The following is a 19,822-nucleotide window of genomic DNA, read 5'->3' as shown; positions in this document are numbered from 1 at the left end:
ATCACTTTTCACAGCAACAGACTTGTTAGCTAGCTGAGAGGCAGTGAAACGTGATATTTACAAACATTCAGATATAATTTTTCACAGCAGACTTACTCAGCCCAGGCAAGCTGAGGCACAAATTAAGGGCTTGTCTACACTACCTGCCAGATCAGCAGGCAGCAATCGATCCAGCAGGGTCAATTTATCGCTTCTAGTATAGACGCAATAAATCGATCGCTCAGTGCTCTCCCGTCAACTCCAGTACTCCACCAGAATGAGGAGCTCAAGCAGAGTTGATGGGAGAGCGTCACCTGTCAATTTACCGCAGTGAAGATACCGTGGTAAGTAGATCTAAGTACGTCAACTTTAGCTACATTATTCACATAGCTGAAGTTGCGTATCTTAGATCAACCCTGTGCGTTAGTGTAGACAACCCCAAAGCCTTGAATGAGGAGGTAGGTAGGGAGGCAGTGGGCGCCGGGAGTGATGGGGTGGATGAGGGTTGGAGCCCACCTGGCCCTGCGGCTGGGAGCCCAAGCCTGTGGATTAAGCCTGCTGCCTGCCACCCCCAGGGCTGAAGCCAGAGTCCCATTGCCCCCAGAAAAGCAGGGAACTCACACCAGCTGTCTGCTGCTCTGGCGTTTATGGCTCCTGGGGGGTGGGAGAGGGGCAGGACCCAATGCTGTCCTTCCCCTGAATCACTGACTCTGCTTTAACTTAGACTGGAACTCACATGTTGCAGTGAGGGCACAGGAGAAAATCCCTCTAGTGCTGATAGACCTCCAAAATCCTTCCAACAATTCCCCAATGAAAGCAGAGAAGTTCTCCTGCAATTGACACAACTGACTGGGAAAGAATCATAGAGCATCTCAGCATAAAGAGCCATGGGATATACCCACAGCTATGTGAGTGTGGGCAGAAACAGTGAGGACACAGGCACCAGGCAGGACTGTGCAGTGGAGACACTCATCACTGGGCTAGGGCTAGCCCAGGTGCCAATCACTTGAGTTAACTGTGGAGTGTAGATTATAACCAAAGGGTCAGATCCTCAAGAGAATCAATGTGAGCATATCCCTGTGCCTGCCTGGAGCCCCACTGAAGTCAAGGGGACTCCATGCGGGGGCAAGAGTCTGCTCAGGTAGATCTAGTGCCTGGATCCTGTCCTCAGTGCTTAAAACATAGCAGCCTTTTAAAATATTTTTTTATATACTGGATAAACAAATAAAAAAATGTTCTGACAGGTCAGGAAGATTTGCTTTATACAGTATCTTATGATCATGTACATATAGCTATAACACTGACTGTAGTGGCATGGGGATGCTGTCCCCATCTTACTGCACAGGGCTAGGGCAGGAATTCCTGGAGGATATTATTTAGGCAAAATATTTTGTGTTGAGAACAGTGGACAACTGTCATCAAAAGCTTAATGGGTGAGCGTCTCTGATTTCCCTCTTCTGCCACTACGCCTGTCCTGCTAAAACAGAAGACAAATACATGAGTCAAGTAGAACAGCTTGCTTACTTTACTAATAAATACTTCAGTAATAAGACTATGTACCAACTTACAAGAGACATTTACCAGCAGCAGCTCCACTTAAAGTCCCTGTTCTGTTTTCCATAGTTATTAAATCAGTGGTGACGCTACTAAAAAGTAATGTTTTAACCTGCATTGTGAAGTCCACACCGTTACCACACTGAACTAGACGAACCCTCAGTCTAATTCTATATACATTACACCAGAGATGAATTTCCCCATTCTTTTTACTTGCATAAGAATGTCAATGCCTAAATACTTCCCAAAAAGTCACTGCACAAAACAGCACTGATTCTAGGCACCAGTCCCAGGGAACTTCAGGGATTTGTTTAATATTCAGCTTGCATGTTTCAAAAAGATCAGTGAATGTTTTTACAATTTCACTGCCATTTTTTCTCCTTTAAGGCCAGGGCCCACATGTTCCATGTTTAAAAGGAAGTGTAGATAAAATAAGAAAGTGCCAAAACCCAATTAACAAAAGAAAGAAAAACAAAAAACATCACCATCACCACAACTGACCAGTGAACGAGGGCACACGCTAAAGCTACTTTAATGGTAGGTTGAACGTACTAAGCTTTAGACCAGCTTCACTAATCTTCATCGTTTTGCTGATGGGATTAACAGGCAGCAAACAATGCACATTCTCAAAATCACAAACGTGTTTCTCTGCTTTAAAACAAGATATGGCTGGAGCCAAATGGCAAGCTCAGGAGCTGTAATGGAATGGTGGATCAGAAAGCCAAAATGAGCTGGCTTTCTGGGTAAATTCTTATTTTGTTGCATGGGGGCTATATGAATTTGTAAGTCTCCATGCACTGGAAGCAGTACAAAATTCTTTATGACAGTGTTGATTTAATGTAAATCTCTTATCTGCTCTCCCAAGCACCCAGCATGCAAAATGCAGTGCTTTTAGCATCCATTGCTCAGACAAATTATGCCTCTCTGAACACTTCCGATGGCTACCTCTTGTCTTCTGCATCAAGCTCAACCTTCTCATCCTCCCCTTCAGAGTTCTGACCCCGCTACATCTCTGCTTTCTTGTCCCCTTTGCCACACATTCTACCACATCACTCTCTTGCCTCTGTGCTGTCTTTCGTGCTGCTTTCTATGCCTGAAATGACATCCCTTACCCAAAGCGCCAGGTGCCAACTCCTCTCCTCATTCAAACCCCTCCTTAAAGTTCACCTCATTCACAAAGCCCACCAATGCTAATGTCAATAACAATGCTGACAAGCAACCTAAAAATATGGCTTTCTAAACTAGAACCATCCCCATGGCCAGTGGTTTTCAAACTTTTTTCCTGCAGATCCAGCTGAAGAAAATTGTTGATGCCCATGACCCAACGGAGCTGGGGATGAGGAGTTTGAGGTGTGGGAAGGGCTCAGGGCTGGGATTTGGGGGTGAGGGCTGTGGAGTGGGGCCAGGAATGAGGGGTTCAGAGTGTGGGAGGGGGCTCTGGGCTGAAGGTGCAGGCTCTGGGGTGGGGCTGGGGATGAGGGGTTTGGGGTGCAGGAAGGGGTTCCAGTTTTGGGGGGGCTCAGGCCTGGGGCAGGAGATTGGGACAGGGAGTTGGGGCGTGGACTTACCTCAGGTGGCTCCCTGTCAGCGGCACAGCCGGGGTGCAGAGGCAGGCTTCCTGCCTGTCCTGGCACTGCAGACTGCGCTGCACTCCAGAAGCAGCCAGCAGTGTGTCCAGCTCTTGCCTGCAGACACCCCCCCGCCCCGTTTCCCATTGGCAGAGTGCTCAGGCGAAGGCAACACATGGACCTGTGTCCCGCCCCCTTCTCCCGCCTAGAAGTCGCTTCCGGGGCATGGAATGGTGTCAAAACGAGTAGGCACTAGCCTGCCTTAGCTGGGCAGCACTGCCGATGGGACTTCTAACGTCCCGGTCAGTGGTGCTGCCCAGAGTGACCCAGTGCCTGACGTGTGGCGATTCAGTCCTGGGTCATGACCTAAAGTTTGAAAAACACTGCCCTAGGCCCCTCTGCTCACTTTGGGTGTGATTTATGTTTTCATTTGTTTAGGCTCTCAAGCTATTTCATATTAGGGACTACATTTTAAGATACAAACTCCTGCATGGACCTTGCCTACACTGGGAAAAACACCATGTTAAAATTAGGGCTGTCAAGGGATTAAAACAATTAAGTGTGATTAATCGCACTGTTAAACAATAATAAAATAGCATTTATTTAAATATTTTGGATGTTTTCTACATTTTCAATTATATTGATTTCAATTACAAGACAGACCAAGTGTACAATGCTCACTTTATATTTATTTTTTATTACAAATGTGTGTTATAAAAAATAGTATTTTTCAATTCACCTCCTACAAGTAATGTAATACAATAACCTTATCATGAAAGTTGAACTTACAAATGTTGAATTATGTACAAAAAATAACTGCATTCAGAAATCAAAATGTAAAATTTCAAAGCCTACAAGTCCACTCAGTCCTACTTCTTGTTCAGTCAAATCGCTAAGACAAACAAGTTTGTTTACATTTACAGGAGATATTGCTGCCTGCTTCTTGTTTATGTCACCTGAAAGTGAGAACAGGCGTTCCCATGGGACTTTTGTAGCCCGTATTGCAAGGTATTTATGTGCCAGATATTCTAAACATTCGTATGCCCCTTCATGCTTCAGCCACCATTCCAGAGGACATGCATCCATGCTCGTTCAAAAATGTGTTAATTAAATTTGTGATGGAACTCCTTGGGAGATAATTGTTTGTCCCCTGCTCTGTTTTATCCACATTCTGCCATATATTTCTTGTTCTAGAAATCTCAGATGATGACTCAGCACATGTTCATTTTAAGAACATTTTCACTGCAGATTGACAAAATGCAAAGACGGTACCAATGTGAGATTTCTAAAGATAGCTACAGCACTGGACCCAAGGTTTAAGAATCTGAAGTGCCTTCCAAAATCTGAGAGGGATGAGGTGTGGATCATGCCTTCAGAAGTCTTAAAAGAGTAACACCCCAATGTGAAAACTACAGAATCTGAACCACCAAAAAAGAAAATAAACCTTCTGCAAGTTTCTCAATTTCTGGTGATACTGTAAATAAGAAGTGGGCAGCGTTGTCACCTGTAAATGTAAACAAACTTGTTTGTTGTAGCGATTTGGCTGAACAATAAGTAGGACTGAGTGGACTTGTAGGCTCTGAAGTTTTACATTGTTTGGTTTTGAAAGCAGTTATGTAACAAACAAAAATCTACATTTGTAAGTTGCACTTTCATGACAGATTGCACTACTGATTATAACTGAAATCAATATATTTCAAAATGAGTAGAAACACATCCAAAAATACTTAATAAATTTTAATTGGTATTCTATTAAAAAACACAATTAAAACTGAGATTAATTGCGATTTTTTAAATCGTGATTCATTTTTTGAGTTAATCACGTGTTAACTGTGATTATCAACAACCCTAATATAAAACTAAATATTTTCCCCACTATACTGTTTAAATTTGAATGTATAGTACTATAGTAAATGAAACAATGAATTCATACTACTCTTTTGGGTAATGTTGATCAGTAGCTTGGATCTTGAATCGCTGAGGTCTGAGTATCACTGACCTAGAAGGAGAATCATTTTTCCTCTGGCTAGGTGTTTTAACACAAATAAGAGCTCTAAATTCCTGAAATATTTTTGTGAGTTATAAGCCATTTTCTACTGTATTAGAAAAACAATAGTTAACAGTACACACTGAATATTGGCAATATTGTAAGTTACATTATCTAATATATGTAATATGAGGTCTTACCAGATACAATATTTCAGAGAGGGAAGAACAAGGAAATACTATCAAAATCCTTTTTATACTCAAGGTCTTTTAATCACCATGTCTATCAGTCTCCATCTCCACATAAAGAAGGTCCCACAGCAGATGAGGAAATTAACAACATGGTGTCTGTTAAATTAGTTTCACCAGGGATCAGGAAAAATTATTTCCCCCCCTCCCCGTGTCAAATCTTTTTTCTTTATAAGTAATTTATGATTTACATACTCCACGACTAGTTCCTTAAACCTCAAAAAAGTCTTTCATAACAGATGTGAAAATCTTCCTCCCCATCTCAGACAGTCATGAGGCCTGGTCTACACTGGGGGCCGGGGGGGAATCGATCTAAGATACGCAACTTCAGCTATGAGAATAGCGTAGCTGAAGTCGACATATCTTAGATTGACTTAGCATCACTTATTCTGCATCCTCACAGTGTGGGATCGACAGCCGCTATACCCCCATCGACTTTGCTTCCAGCTCTCACAGAGCTGGAGTTCAGCAGTCAAGGGGAGAGCAATTGGGGATTGATTTATCGCATCTATACAACACATGATAAATCAATCCCCGATAGATAGATCACTACTCGCCAATCGGTGGGTAGTGTAGATGTACCCTCAGTTTTCAGAGATGTCGTGTGACATTAACAGAAGTTTGATCTGTTTCTTTTGTGAAAACAGTAGAAATTTTAGCATAACCATAACATTTTATTGCAGAGCCCAGAGGCCCCTTCATGTTAGCTGCTGCAAACACATGGTAAGAGACAGTCCTAGCTCCAAAGAGCTTGCACTCCAACTTTCCTTGGTAGCTGCCAGTAGACGTTCTAATAAAAACCAAACCCTCAAAAAAAACCAAAAAACTTCAAGCCATGTGGTCATATTTGCATTGGATACAAGAGGAGGAATAACCTAATAGGAATTCAGGAGAAAGAATTGAGTGAAAGTCTCTCTAGACAGAGAAACAAGATATGAGAAATATGTAATCAAATTATGAATCAAACAACAGCAATCCGTTCTAGAGGCATTAGGATAATTTTGAGGCGGGGGAGAGAAATATAGGGGGATGTTCAGGCAGAGGTACTGGCATATGGAAGTGAAGAAAGTAAAGACCAGCCAAGATAATGTAAGCAAATATTTGTATACAACTTTGCAATTCAGTCTACCGGCAGTTATCTTTAGTGGTATCTTATTTTCTCTAATGCCTGTAAGTTCTCTGTACAGAGAAATATTCATATATGCTAGACATTTTTCTTTGATTGTGAGGCTGTTGAGGAAAGTAGCTAACGATCAATCTGACTGAAGGAGCCTTTTCTATTATTCCATCATTGCTATCATTAGCACTCCGTCACAAACGCTGCTACATGTTTCCATCAGGTTTGTTATTTAGGGCAGTAACTAAGACTTTGGAAACACTTCACTGCAGTTTAAATTCATTATCTGACGCTAATTAAAATGATCTGTTTCACTGTCACAAGAGAAAATCCAGTTAGAGAAACTGATGAGTTGCAACAGTCCTTCAATAGCTGATCCTGGAGCGGATACGTGTCTACATGTATGAACATTTTATGTCACTGCCAACTAGGTCTAATTGGGATTAACCTTTAAGTGTTTCCTACCATCTATAAGATTAAGTGGGATCAGAAAGAAGCATAGTCAGCACAGTACAGCCACATCAGTAGATATGAACTGAGATAATGGTGGAATCTATTTGCTTTAATTGTGACATGCAAGTGTGCACTTCCAGGTTTAATTTACCTAATTATTGGGTAGGACTTGTGGTTTTTTTGTTTACATATTCACATCACAGCAGAGTTCTTTACACACTAACTCCTCACTTAATGTCATCCCAATTAATGTTTCATTATGTTGCTGATCAATTAGAGAACATGCCAGTTTAAAACTGTGCAATGATCCCTTACGTTGTTTGACAGCCACCTGCTTTGTCCACTGATTGCAGAAAGAGCAGCCTGTTGGAGTTAGGTGGCGGGGGCTTGGACCCAGAGTGGACTGGCAGCCCCACTATTAGCTCCCTAAAGTTCCCTGTGCAGCAGCCACGTAGCAGGCTACTAATTGCAGGCAGTTCAGCTGGCCAACCCCCACTGCCCTGTGCTGCTCCTGCCCTATGCCTTGGAGCTGCTCCCAGGAGCCTCCTGCTTGCTGTGCTGTGTGGGGGAGGAGGAAAGGAGTGCTAATGTCAGGGTCTCCCCCTGCCCCTGCTCCTTTATCCCATTTCCACGAAGTGGGGCATGGGGGGACATGACAGGGCTCAGGACAGAGGGAGCTTGCCGGCAGTAGCTGCTGTCTCAACTTGTTGATCTACTTAAAGTGGGGTCAGTGTACTTAAAGGAGGGTCAGTGTACATAAAGGGGCAATGCACATCTCTCACACACACACACACACGGTGTGTGTCTCTGTATCTCTCTGCCATGCTGTCTCCCCTCCCTCCATTCGTGCTGCCTTGTAGAATGTGAGGCTATATTAACAATGTGTTAACACTGAGGGCTCAGTCCAGTGCTAGATCATTTAGCAGTAAGGCATTTCCTGGAAAACATCCCACCCTCTAATTCCTCCACTTCAACCAAGCTTCACAATCATTTCCCTGGAACCTAACCTCCCCGGTTTACATTAATTCTTACAGGGAAATTGAACGCGCTTAACATTTCACTTAAAGTCACATTTTTCAGGAACATAACTACAACGTTAAGCAAGGAATTACTGTATAGCGTGTTAATCTGTGAACAGGATAGTTGGAAAACAAGAGAAATTTGCTTCTCATGAAGATTAAACAATGTGTTTCTTTTGTTTTAGGATGTGTATATTAAACATAAAACTAGAAATTAATGCAGGGGTTGGCAACCTTTCAGAAGTGGTGTGCCGAGTCTTCATTTATTCACTTTAATTTAAGGTTTTGTGTGCCAGTAATACATTTTAACATTTTTAGAAGGTCTCTATAAATAAGGTACAAGTTGCTCTTTTACCAGCGAAATAATCTTTGTCTAGATCAGGGGTGGGCTAACTTTTTGGCCCAAGGGCCGCAGCTGGAAACAGAAATTGTATGGCGGGCTATGAATGCTCACAGAACTGGGGTTGGGGTGCGAGAGGGGGTGAGGGCTCTGGTTGGGGGTGCTGGCTCCAAGGTGGGGCCAGAAATGAGGAGTTCAGAGTGTGGGAGGGGACTCCCGGCAAGGGCAGGGGAGTATGGTGTGTGGGTTCAGACTCTGGCTAGGGGTGCAGGCTCTGGGGTGTGGCTGAGGAGTTTGGGGTGCAGGAGGGTGCTCTGGGCTAGGACTGAGGGGTTCAGAGGACAGGAGGGGGATCAGGGCTGGGGCAGGAGGTTGAGGAGCAGGGAGAGGCTCAGGGGTGCAGTCTCCGGGCAGAGCTTCTCTCAAACTAATCTGTCATGCATTTCAATTCAGTAACAGCTATACAATTTACAATCAATGTTATATTATTCATTATCTGAAACCAAAGGAAGTTATATTTTACCAGAAAACAATAGCTAAAAATTTGCAGTTATAAATATAGCAAATTTTTAATATACAGCCCTTCAACATTGCCAAAAGTTTCAAGCCATTTCAGGATTTCACCCTTCAAGTGATAATTTCTGAGCCTACACTACTAAGTTACATTTCCTGAGTTATATGTTCATGTAATTAAAAGCTGCAACATTGCACAAGTATAGGAGGTAAAAAAAAACCTGTCACAATGCAAATCTTAACCCTGCGTTTCCTCATTTTGGGGAGATTAAAACCTCAAACAGTATTGCACTAGCTATGGGCCCAGTGCTGTTCTCAGAAAAGTAAGTTACCATATTCCACAAATTTACTAGGAGCAGGGATGGGCTCAAACACTAGGGCTTGGATCCTGCATGCCTTACTCTCAATGATTTCACTGAGACTGCTCACAAGAGCAAGTGCTCAAATACTAGCCAAGGATATGTTCTATAAGGAAATGAATTAATCCTGTGCCAGAAGTGATTACCCTGTGTTTTATATCATATTTGTACATTCTGCTGTGCCAAAAGATTATATGCATGTTGTGGTTGGCAGTATCGTACCTTTCTATTTTCTCAAGGCTAGTTAAAATTTATCAGACAACAGTAATTGTAAGTAAATTAAATGTGTTCATTAAATTCATTTTTGTTTCCACTAAAAGGAGGAGACAAACAGAAAATTCCATTTGCTGAATACCTCAGATGTTAAACTAAAAAAGCCTATGCTTAGTGGAGGAGTGAAGAAAAGCATCTTGCTGGTAAGAAATCTGCATAACCTATTACAAAATAACTATTGACCCCTTTCAGATCTATTTGAAAAGCCAAAGCAATTTCTGAGAACTACTATCAGGAGCTCTCTAACTGTGCATGTCACATCCATCTCTGTTCAACAGGACAGGGCAGGATTTTGTTCTTGGTTTGTTTTTTTTTTAAAAACAAGGCCAGCCAGATGGAGAAGATCATTATTAAGAACGGATGGATTTGTCCAGTAAATAAGAATATCTCCAGAAGAGATGTTTCAGTTTATACATAATTAGTGAACACTTTTAAAAGAAGTATACAGAATTATTAGCAGTATCAATAGATTTTATACAAGATAATGGGGAAAACAAGCAGAGATTTAAACTTTTAGCTAGATGTTCAGATGTCTTGATAAGCTGTTATTAGTTTGCTGGGGCTTAAAATCCCCTGATGATGGATTCAGTGTCATTCAGGTTCTGAAACTAGAGACAACTGGATTAATGAGCAGAACAGCCAAATCATTTTAGAAACAGTTTAATTTACAAATACACTTTTACAAAGGATATTACAAAAATAATCAAACGCTGTGCAAAACGTCCACTGACTTGTATTTGGTTACAATGAAAGGAAACCGGTTTTTCTGAACCTCATTTAAATTAGGAAGTTAATGTCTCTAGCAGACCCTTTATTCCTTTTACATTTTTATTGCATTTCAATTGCGGAATGAGGCTTTTTAGTCCTCCTTTGACTTTATTTGCCACTTCTTCATCTGTGCTTCGGAGAAGGCTACAAGAAAGGGGGAGAAAACACATTTCAAAGGTCAACTTTTAGGTCAAACAAAAATAATGTCAGACAGTACAAATAAAATCAGTAACTATTTAAAAAGAGACCCACTTCCAGCCAGGTACTGATTTTCTCTCTCTCACAAAGAGACACACATACAAAAATATGGAAGCAATTCCACCAGGCAAACAAAGCAAATGATGGCATAGCTCTATAGCAGATCTAGTCATCTCTACTTGATGCTCTGCGATTCCTATATTTCAGGACCATAGAACTTTACATGGTTTATTTTTATTCTGTTACCCTGGAAAGCCAGCTTCCTTGCTGAAAAGTAGCATTCTTTCAGCAGTGATAAGGATGTATAATTAATAGGAATAGGATGAAATTAAGAAAGAAAACATTTATGATGATAATCAGGAAAAAAGCTTCCCAGCAGTGAGGTTAGTCTACAGAACTTCTTCACCTAGGTAAGCAGCAGTAGGATGCCCTATTGCTTAGGACTTTACACTATGAGGAACAAACATCCATTGGCAGGGAGATGGCCTGAATGACAACAGATCTTTAACACCTTCAACTTCTATGGTTTTTACCATGAAATTGCGATTAGCCAACTATAACCTCTTGTTAATTTGTTAGATTCTTAACAAGGATAAATAGACCAAGCTGCATAGAATGTGAAAAGAGGAATTAATATAGCTTGTTTATATACAAATCTGTTTTTCCCCTAAGACCTAAAATCCTGCCGAGGCTGATGGTACAAGAGGCAGGAAGCCATGTCACATCCAATAAAAGGTCTATTTTCAGCTACACTGTTCTGAGATGTAATTCTTTGACTATGGACTTATAAGTCCTACTGGGAATTTCTGTTAAGCTTTTAGTTATAACTCGAAGTTCTCTTACAATCTAAGGAGGAGTTTTGTTTCTTTAAAAAAACCTAACACAGAATAGGTCATATTCATATGGCCTATCTACAGGCACCACAAACTAGTAAGGAGGAAGAGACGGGGGATACTGACAAAACATGCCAAGGATTAACACATTCTATAGGGTGAATAGCAAGGAGAAACTGGTATGGTTTACCATTTGGGACAAAGAGCATATTACAGTATAATCCACTCTGGACTGCTTCTTACAAATTTCTGATTAAAAGTTTTATTTATCAACTGTTTGTATGAGCCAAGTTTTGTATAGCAGTTTGCAAGCTTTTTGACTTAACAGGCTTAAAAGGAATTTCTGGTCCCCATATTGTTTGAAGAGAATAACTGCTGAATATTTGCAATTATGTACTCCAAAAGGGGCAAAATATATATTGTCCTCTTTGACTTGTAAGACCTCTTACTGGCATAAAAAGCCATATGTTTTGTATCAGAGGGGTAGCTGTGTTAGTCTGGATCTGTAAAAGCAGCAAAGAGTCCTGGGGCAGCTTATAGACTAACAGACAATATCCCATGCATCCGACGAAGTGGGTATTCACCCACGAAAGCTCATGCTCCAATACGTCTATTAGTCTATAAGGTGCCACAGGACTCTTTGATGCTTTTGTGTGTTTTGTCTATACAATATACAGGAATTCTAAAAGCTATGCCTTTTATTCTTGACATCATTTACTGATACACTTTTTTTTTATGAACTCTCAATGCTGGATGTAATCCTTATGGCCAGGTTATTAGGCATTCAAATATCATAGCGATGGTAGAAGTATAAGAACTTAAAGAGAACAGTATCACTCATGTAGTGGTTCCATATAATTTTAATTCTGAGTGAGCTGCCGATAGGAAGTTGCACTCTATGTGCACAAGTGAACTGGATTCTGATCTTACACTAGCTGAACACTCGTATAGCTCCACTTGTACCTCAAGAGAGCTACACCTAATTTACACCAGTCTGCGATCAGAACCAGCAGATCTCTGATTCTCCATTATAAAATCCAGTTCATCACGAGTGACAAAAATATCGGAAGTGTTCAGCACATGCTGTGGTGATTAACAGAATGCACATTTGACACACAAAATAGGGCAGCAATTTAAGTTTCTATAAATATCAAAACCAAGACCTTCAAGTGAATTGGATTGGTAAAGCAGAGATTTAGATAGGCGTGTGAATAGATGCTTCTATAAACCAATAAAAAAAATGAAGAAAAATCAACTTCTACAGGCAGAAAGGCACTTTTAAAACAGGAACAAATAGAAGACAAGTAAAATCCTACAGCCATTTGGGCTCCCTTACTGGCAAAAGAAGAAACTGACAGAAATATCAGGGGCATCTTTTATATGTACATCTTTGTTTGTTTTTGTGTTTCAGTAATATTTTAAATATTTTATATAAAAAAAATGTGCAGTCATTACCTGTATCTGATTACAGTACTTTTTGAGCTCAACAGTGCTCTATAATTTAGGCAGTATCTTTAGACTAAAAGCATGCAATTAAGCATGGATAAGATTAATTATTGCACATTATGGAACTTAAATTAATGCCACATAAAATGGCGGAAAGAAAGCAGTTTGCCAAGTTGCTCTGAGCATCCTACAATAACAACAAAAAAATGTATGAAGAGCTGATAAAAACCTGAAAATTGTAATTTATTAACAAACAAATGTGAAGCACTTGAAAGAATTCCTATCTACAAGGATTAATTTGTGATGAAAGCCTAGAAATTCTAGCATAAGAGGAAACTACATACTTATAACCAGTGTGTATGAATTCCCCTCTCCTTTGGGGAGGGGTTAGATTTTAGTATTGCTGAAAGATGTTGGATTGGCAATCTTGGAAAATGAATTCCTCTCTGTAGCGACAGAACAGCAGTAATCCAGGCTTCCCAAATAACCTTCCTCAATCATGACCCAAATTACCAGTGCTTGGGGTAGGTAAGGTCTCCATTCACATTCTGTCCTTGATCTCTCCACTGAGATTACTACCAAGCACGTCGCAGTTACCACTAACTGTTGTGAGGTTTCAGGGGTGGACGCTTGTCTACCAGGAAATTAACCGAAACTACAACCTGTTAGGGCACCACTCAATGTTTCAATCACTACTGACCTGAACTGGTGACCCAGCAATTAAAAGGTCCCATATTCATTACAAATCCTGTGATTTATCCAATTTCTCTTAACACTAGTGACAAGGCATGGCAATTTTCCAGAGAATTCAGAGAAGGAAATGTAGCAGTCTACAAATTATTAAATCAAAGTGAATTATGTATATTTTGATGGAACACACGTACAGTAATATGATTTTAGACACAGTACCTATAAAAGGGTTGTGGGGGCCCTGGAGCTCCCAGACATCCAGCCCCTGCCATTTTCTCATGGATATTTTTAGTAAAAAAGTCAGGGATAGGTCACAGGCTTCCAGAAATTTTTCTTTATTGCCCGTGACCTGTCCGTGACTTTTACTAAAAATAGCCATGAGAAAATCTTAGCCTTAATCATTAAAACGTGAAGGGTGAAGATAGACATTAATTTCTCGAATGCTCTAATGTGTAGGATCAAAATAATTCAATAGAGGGTGTGTATATATATATATCTATATATATATATATAGATATATATAGATATATATAAAAAGAAAACTGCCAATGGCACCAGGGATGAGTTAATCTTTTAAACAAATCTCAAAGCCCTAAGTTAAGGACAAATGTTAAGTAACAACATACTGTCAATGTACAAATCATTCTACACAAGTCCTACTGAATATCTGCGTGCAGGATTAGAGAATTTAAAAGAATTAAATGTGCTCATCAAACATTAGGGGTCTATTTATAAAAGCTAAGGAAAAAAGATGTGAAAACTCTCTTTGTAAATCAAACAATTTTATCACAATGCAGAGTTTACTAAATTCGTTTGTATGCAAATAGTATGTTACACTTCCAATTCCCATCAACAGCAACCCTACTGAAGTTTGCAAAACAGAATTAAAACTGAACTTGGATCACAATAATCACATTTTCATCACTTAAACAGTTTCTAATTATCTACAGAATCAGTCTGAGGAAACTATCCTTACCCTACAGCAATAGCAATTAGAGTTGCAAAGCAAAGAGACAAGAGATTCAATTAAAAGATTTTGTTTTTTTTTAAATTTACAAAGGATATGTTGTCTACTTACAAGTTACTAGGTGTGTTTGACTCAGTTCTGTCAGATACTTATGCAAAGCTAACAAGGTAATTTTGTTATCTCTGCTGAACGGAGGGTTTTGAAACTTCACAGATTAGGGTTTATTAAGACAACAATTTCCAGATTTCCCTGATGTCACACTGAAAGTTTCTATTACAAAGTGAAACTGACACCTATTTACTAAATGCCAAAAATGTATTAATAAGCAAAATAAGATGCTTGGTGTGATAGTCTCATCCTGGGGAGGTGAGGAAGATAGTGAGCTTTGTGGCTCATGACTTTATTACAGAGAGCAGGTTGGTACATAATACGCTTCTGCATGGCTTACTCTAAGAACCTACACCCCTCCAGCCCAGGAAGTACAACACAAGCATATCTCCAATACCACAGGAAAGGTCTTCAGAGACAGCCTGTACAACAGACAAACTGAACAAAATTTTACAGAAGATGCTCGAATACCTGTTTGCTACCTTTGAATACAGGTACATACAAGAACAAAAACATATTTAGTATATACTGGCATATTATTTCAGGATTTTCATACACGTGGTAGGTACACTGGTGGGCACAGTGTTAGAAATAAATACTTTTTCAATCTCTAGAAGGCTTTTTCAGCACAAAGCTATTTCATAGCAGTACCAAAGCCTGAGCTCAGGGAACTAATAGGTTTGGTCTGTGCTTGCATGTGCCAAGTGTTATTCTCTACAGCACTTTTGGGCAACCTGTGGGCTGCACACGGCCCATCAGGGTAATTGGCGGGCCATGAGACAGTGTTTATATTGACTGTCCGCAGGCACGGCCACCTGCAGCTCCCAGTGGCCATGGTTCGCCGCTCCTGGCCAATGGAAGCTGCGGGAAGCAGTGCAGGCCACAGAGACATGCTGGTTGCCACTTCCCACAGTTCTCATTGACTGGGAAGGGCGAACTGCGGCCACTGTGCCTGCAGATGGTCAATGTAAACACTGTCTCGCAGCCTGCCAGTGGATTACCCTGATGGGCCGCATGCAGCATGCGGGATGCAGGTTGCCCACCACTGCTCTGCAGCCTGCTCATAAACACTACAATTAAAAGCAAGTACATAAGTGCATGAAAACTGACTAATTTTGGCTGAAAACTTGAATGGCATTCTCTGTACAAGAATTAAACAATGGTACCCAATTAGAAGCAGACGCGTCTCTTACATACCAACACAGAATCATGGCACCTCGATTTACTTCTGCCCAGGACTTCATATTCTTAAGGTTGACACATTCCACCAACGTTCTTGCAAAACATCCTATTAGAGGGAAAAAAAGAACAAGGCGAAATTTCGCAACGTGGCCTATTCAAAAGTCCTCTGTAACAGTGATTTAATCAAATGTTTTAATCCACTCTATATTTAGAAGCTCTTGCTTACGCTCCAAATAATTGACTATTCAATACAGTCAATACCTTTCCAAATGTGAGATTAATTCTAAGCAATATGTAGAATTAAACAAACAATAGCAACACTGAATTGTATGAAAACCCACTGATATAAAGACAGACACACATTTGTTTCTTTCTACTATTTAACTGTTTAACAGAGTACCAAAAGGTATGTTATGTTTAAAAGCATGTTTCTACACTGAAAAGGAACTAGGTTAAGGATGCCTTGCTACTGAAAAGATCTGCTTCTTGGTGCATTCAATCATCGTCACTTACTTACATGACCAAAACAAGCCCATCAAGTTTTGCACCTGTTATCCCTGCTATCAGCATGGCTAAGAGTAAGAAGGTTCTATCCCTTCTCATGCATCGTCAACAGAATTATTTAAATTTATTCCAATTATGGGCCTTCATGCCTCTGTTCAATCCCACTGAAACAACAGTTTACACACGTCCCCGAGGGCACAACTGGTCCTGCAGAACCACTGCTACAGGTGATGTGTAAGAAGGGAAGAGTGCAGTGAGACTTTCAGATCCCAAGGCTGAGTTTGCACAAGTGGCCTTTAGAAAAACATTTAACTGTAAAATTATCAAATTTGATCTTGAAACTGAGAAACTATAAACACTGAATTCCATTTTAAAGTCACTTTACAGAGTAGAACTGCACATTAAGGACTGATCAACTACTAATTATCTAAATTAGACTGGTACATAAAAGATATTCAGACAAAATTCCCCCTTTTGAATGTGACAAAAAGTTCTAATAAGGAATTAAAAAACGATGCCAACCCAAACTCTGACAGGGAAGAGTGGATATCAGAACTATAGCGAGACCCCAAAAATAAAAAAGTATTAAACACAGACCAATATAATTAATGCACAAAAAAAGCCTAGTAACGTCCACTCCATAGCCACCTGAACTCCTGTCTCAGCTTTCAGATCATCATTAGAAGCAGGCATCTGGTAAAAACTGTGAACCCATACTAATAGGGATTTCTATGTATTGCCTTTGAAAAAAAATTGTAGCAGGGATTCAACAAAGTTGCATGAAAGTTGTTGCAAATAAGACAATTAAACATTGAAAAAAAAATTTGAGCTATCAGTAGGACAATTGTTTCACAGCAACTTTCGAAATCTGTTTTAGTTCTGCATTGGTTTGCAGACTGGAAACCGAGGGCTTGCGTGCATAATTTTTCTCTCGCTCAATCCTTCCGTAGGAAAATTTAGTCAAAACCAATAAATTTCCACCTGTTCTATGAAGAAACATATTTCCTCAAAAATATGCTAACTAGCACTAATAAAAAACAGGCACACTATATCATCTGTTTTCCAAAGCTGCATTCGAGATACCTAGTGGTGCCAGGCTCACAGTAAAAAAAAATAGGAACACATACAAGTTTTGCATAAAAAGATGTCTTTCTACCATCCTAGTAAAATTTATCTTAGGCTAGGTTGAAAAAAATCCACAGGGTGCTAGATTTTGTTGCTCTGTAACAAAAAGCTGAATTAATTTTTTGAAGATTACATTATGGATGACAACATCTGTGCCATAAAACAGCAGAGATGTCCTACGTTTGAGGTGAAAATCTATAATGAAAGTGGTAATCCAGCAGCAGTAACAAATACACTCTAGTAATTACAGGTCTGCTTAGCTGATGATCACAATATTCATAAACTGGAATAAAATATCAAATCTTCTAATTAGAAAGATGCCATCTTCATTCTTGTCTACGTTTTTAAATGCCAGATACTTTTAACATGCTAAAATTTATTAAGTAAAATGCTAAAGGAACAGAATACACTCTTGATACCAGCAAAGCACATTTGGGATCTTATGTTTCTAAAAAAGAGGTCAACCTCCTCTGATGGAAAAAGTGAGCTTAGCTTCCATCACTTCACTCATACAGCATCTCACAACTGCACAGAGACAAAATACTTTTTATGAACATCTAAAGTACATGTAAACCATTTACTGCCTATTCGCCACCTTTTATATATTCTGATATATCTAAAAATTTACACAACAATCTTTTGTTTGAACTTACAGAATGAGTTTAACAATGCTGAAAGCTGACAGATGGTCTATTAAAGATCAATTTCCCAGCCTACCTTCTCTTCCATTAGCTCTCATTTTTTCATCTTGCTCTATTAACCATTTCAGAACCAGATGGCCTGCTGGATGCTCTGCGATGTGAAGCTTTAAACAAATCAATGATTAACTGTTAGACTCAGAAGTCTTTCACACATGTATTGGTGTGTTTCTACTTGAAACGCAAAGTACATTGTCAGATGATTTTATAAAAAACATTCCAACTTGCTCTTCCCCCCCAACACATCATATTGTGCTATTTGATCATTATTAACGATGAGCAAATATTGAAACAGAGGAGAATGCTTATTCAAACATTAACTTACGGAGGCGCAACCCATTCCTCATTTCAGACTCTCAGTGCACAGACCACTTCCTCTGCTCCTCACTAGCCAACCCTTTCCCCTGGCCTGCAAACATACCTTCAGCTTCCCATTAACACAAAAGTGTAGTTTCCTGGTCTAGCTGCCTCTATGCAAGTCTGTGGCTCTTCCAAATTTTCACCAGCTTACACACACTGAAGAATGGCTTATATGGAAATCCAGAGCTTGTTGGATAAGAGGTCCATGTGGAATCTAGCACAGACTGGTCATAAAATGGTGGCAGTGGGGGTCATGTGCAAAGAGAAGGATATTAGAGATATGAGCTGTGAGAGAATTCAACTAGAAAAGGTAAGTCAGTGAGGTGATTTCGTGGCAGTCTGGACATCATAGGGCAAGGAACACTGGTGGGCCTGAACTTTTATAAGTTGGTTCTAGTTCAGCTTGGAACAGACAGGAGGTTTAAAACAGCTCTTACTTGATAAGGAACTATATTTCACTTCCATCCCTAATCATTAAACCAACTTGCTGTCTCCATCTTTAACAGAATCTTGCAAGTGATCTAGTATCTCACAGCTCATATGCACAAAATCATGGACATGTACAGCTGGAAGGGACATCAAGAGCTCCCCTAGTCCAGCTCCCTGTGCTGAGCCATTCAATGTGTATGCGAAAACACAGGGGAAGATAGAGGGGTGGTTTTTGCTAGAGTACCATGAATACATGGATGACATGCAGCTTTACTTCTCAAATCTGAACAATGCAGTATCTTTGCTTTCCCAAAACCAGGCTAACTTGGGGAACTGGGTGAGAGCAATTTGACTGAGACTTCATTCAAGTAAGATAGAGGGAATGAGGACTGTAAATGCTTGCCCAATTACACAGTATGGTAAGGATGCCATTTGCATTGTGATTGAAGGGTCTATTGAGAGGGTTGCGTGTTGTGACTGAGGGGTTTATCAATAAAGCTTGTAATCTTGGGATATTTCTAGATCCCAGCTCTCCCTGGGGTCCCACAGGGTTGTGGACACCACACATGAATGTCTGGAGGCACAATGTGATTTTAGCTTACTGATGAAGTTAGCAATATTACAATAAACTGCTATAGGAATCCAATCTTCTTTCCTTGTCAGAAAGTTAAGAAGTTGGATCTTGGTGCCCCTTTCCCGTGTGCAGGTGTGTGCTTATTTAGTAGCACACACCCATTGACCTCTCTCACATAAAGATATCATCTTCATTGTGAGCACCAATTCTTTAGTTTCATTTAACTGCTACCACTACAACTCTTGACAGATTCTATAAAATATACATTTCTGCTGCCCACAACAAGTGTAAATCCACTGTCATAGAAAGACTTTTTACACACTAGTCTGGCAGATTCAAGACCACAAAGAACTAAGTACCCAATTCAGAGAGACAAATGAAATGCTTAGTTAAGCCATCATTATTTCAAATGCATAAGACATTGCCAGAAAATGCAGCAGAAAGTGCAGATTCCCATCATCAGGGAAAGTTTCAGAGTGCAGCCAGTAAAGCATATGTTAGGTAACTGTTGTAAATCTTATTTAAATGAC

The 19,822-nt window shown here is 40.1% G+C and overlaps 1 protein-coding gene across 2 annotated transcripts in view; it reads right to left on the bottom strand.

Moving 5' to 3' along the window:
• Positions 1-10,054: 10,054 nt before the first annotated feature.
• The window catches only part of PUM3 (pumilio RNA binding family member 3), a 37,471-nt gene continuing 27,703 nt past the window's right edge, over positions 10,055-19,822 (bottom strand). For both annotated transcript variants that reach the window (XM_032801792.1, XM_032801791.2), the window contains exons 16-18: positions 17,949-18,036; positions 15,618-15,708; positions 10,055-10,322 (exon numbers count right to left, since the gene is read on the bottom strand). In XM_032801792.1, coding sequence (XP_032657683.1) covers positions 10,193-10,322; positions 15,618-15,708; positions 17,949-18,036 — 309 coding nt within the window. In that variant the 3' untranslated portion in view covers positions 10,055-10,192. The remainder of the gene's footprint in view (positions 10,323-15,617; positions 15,709-17,948; positions 18,037-19,822) is intronic.

Source organism: Chelonoidis abingdonii, chromosome 6, assembly GCF_003597395.2.
Source record: "Chelonoidis abingdonii isolate Lonesome George chromosome 6, CheloAbing_2.0, whole genome shotgun sequence".
NCBI classification, from domain to species: domain Eukaryota; kingdom Metazoa; phylum Chordata; order Testudines; family Testudinidae; genus Chelonoidis; species Chelonoidis abingdonii.
Note: the sequence above shows the minus strand (reverse complement) of the source record. Positions and strands in the feature narration are given on the sequence as shown.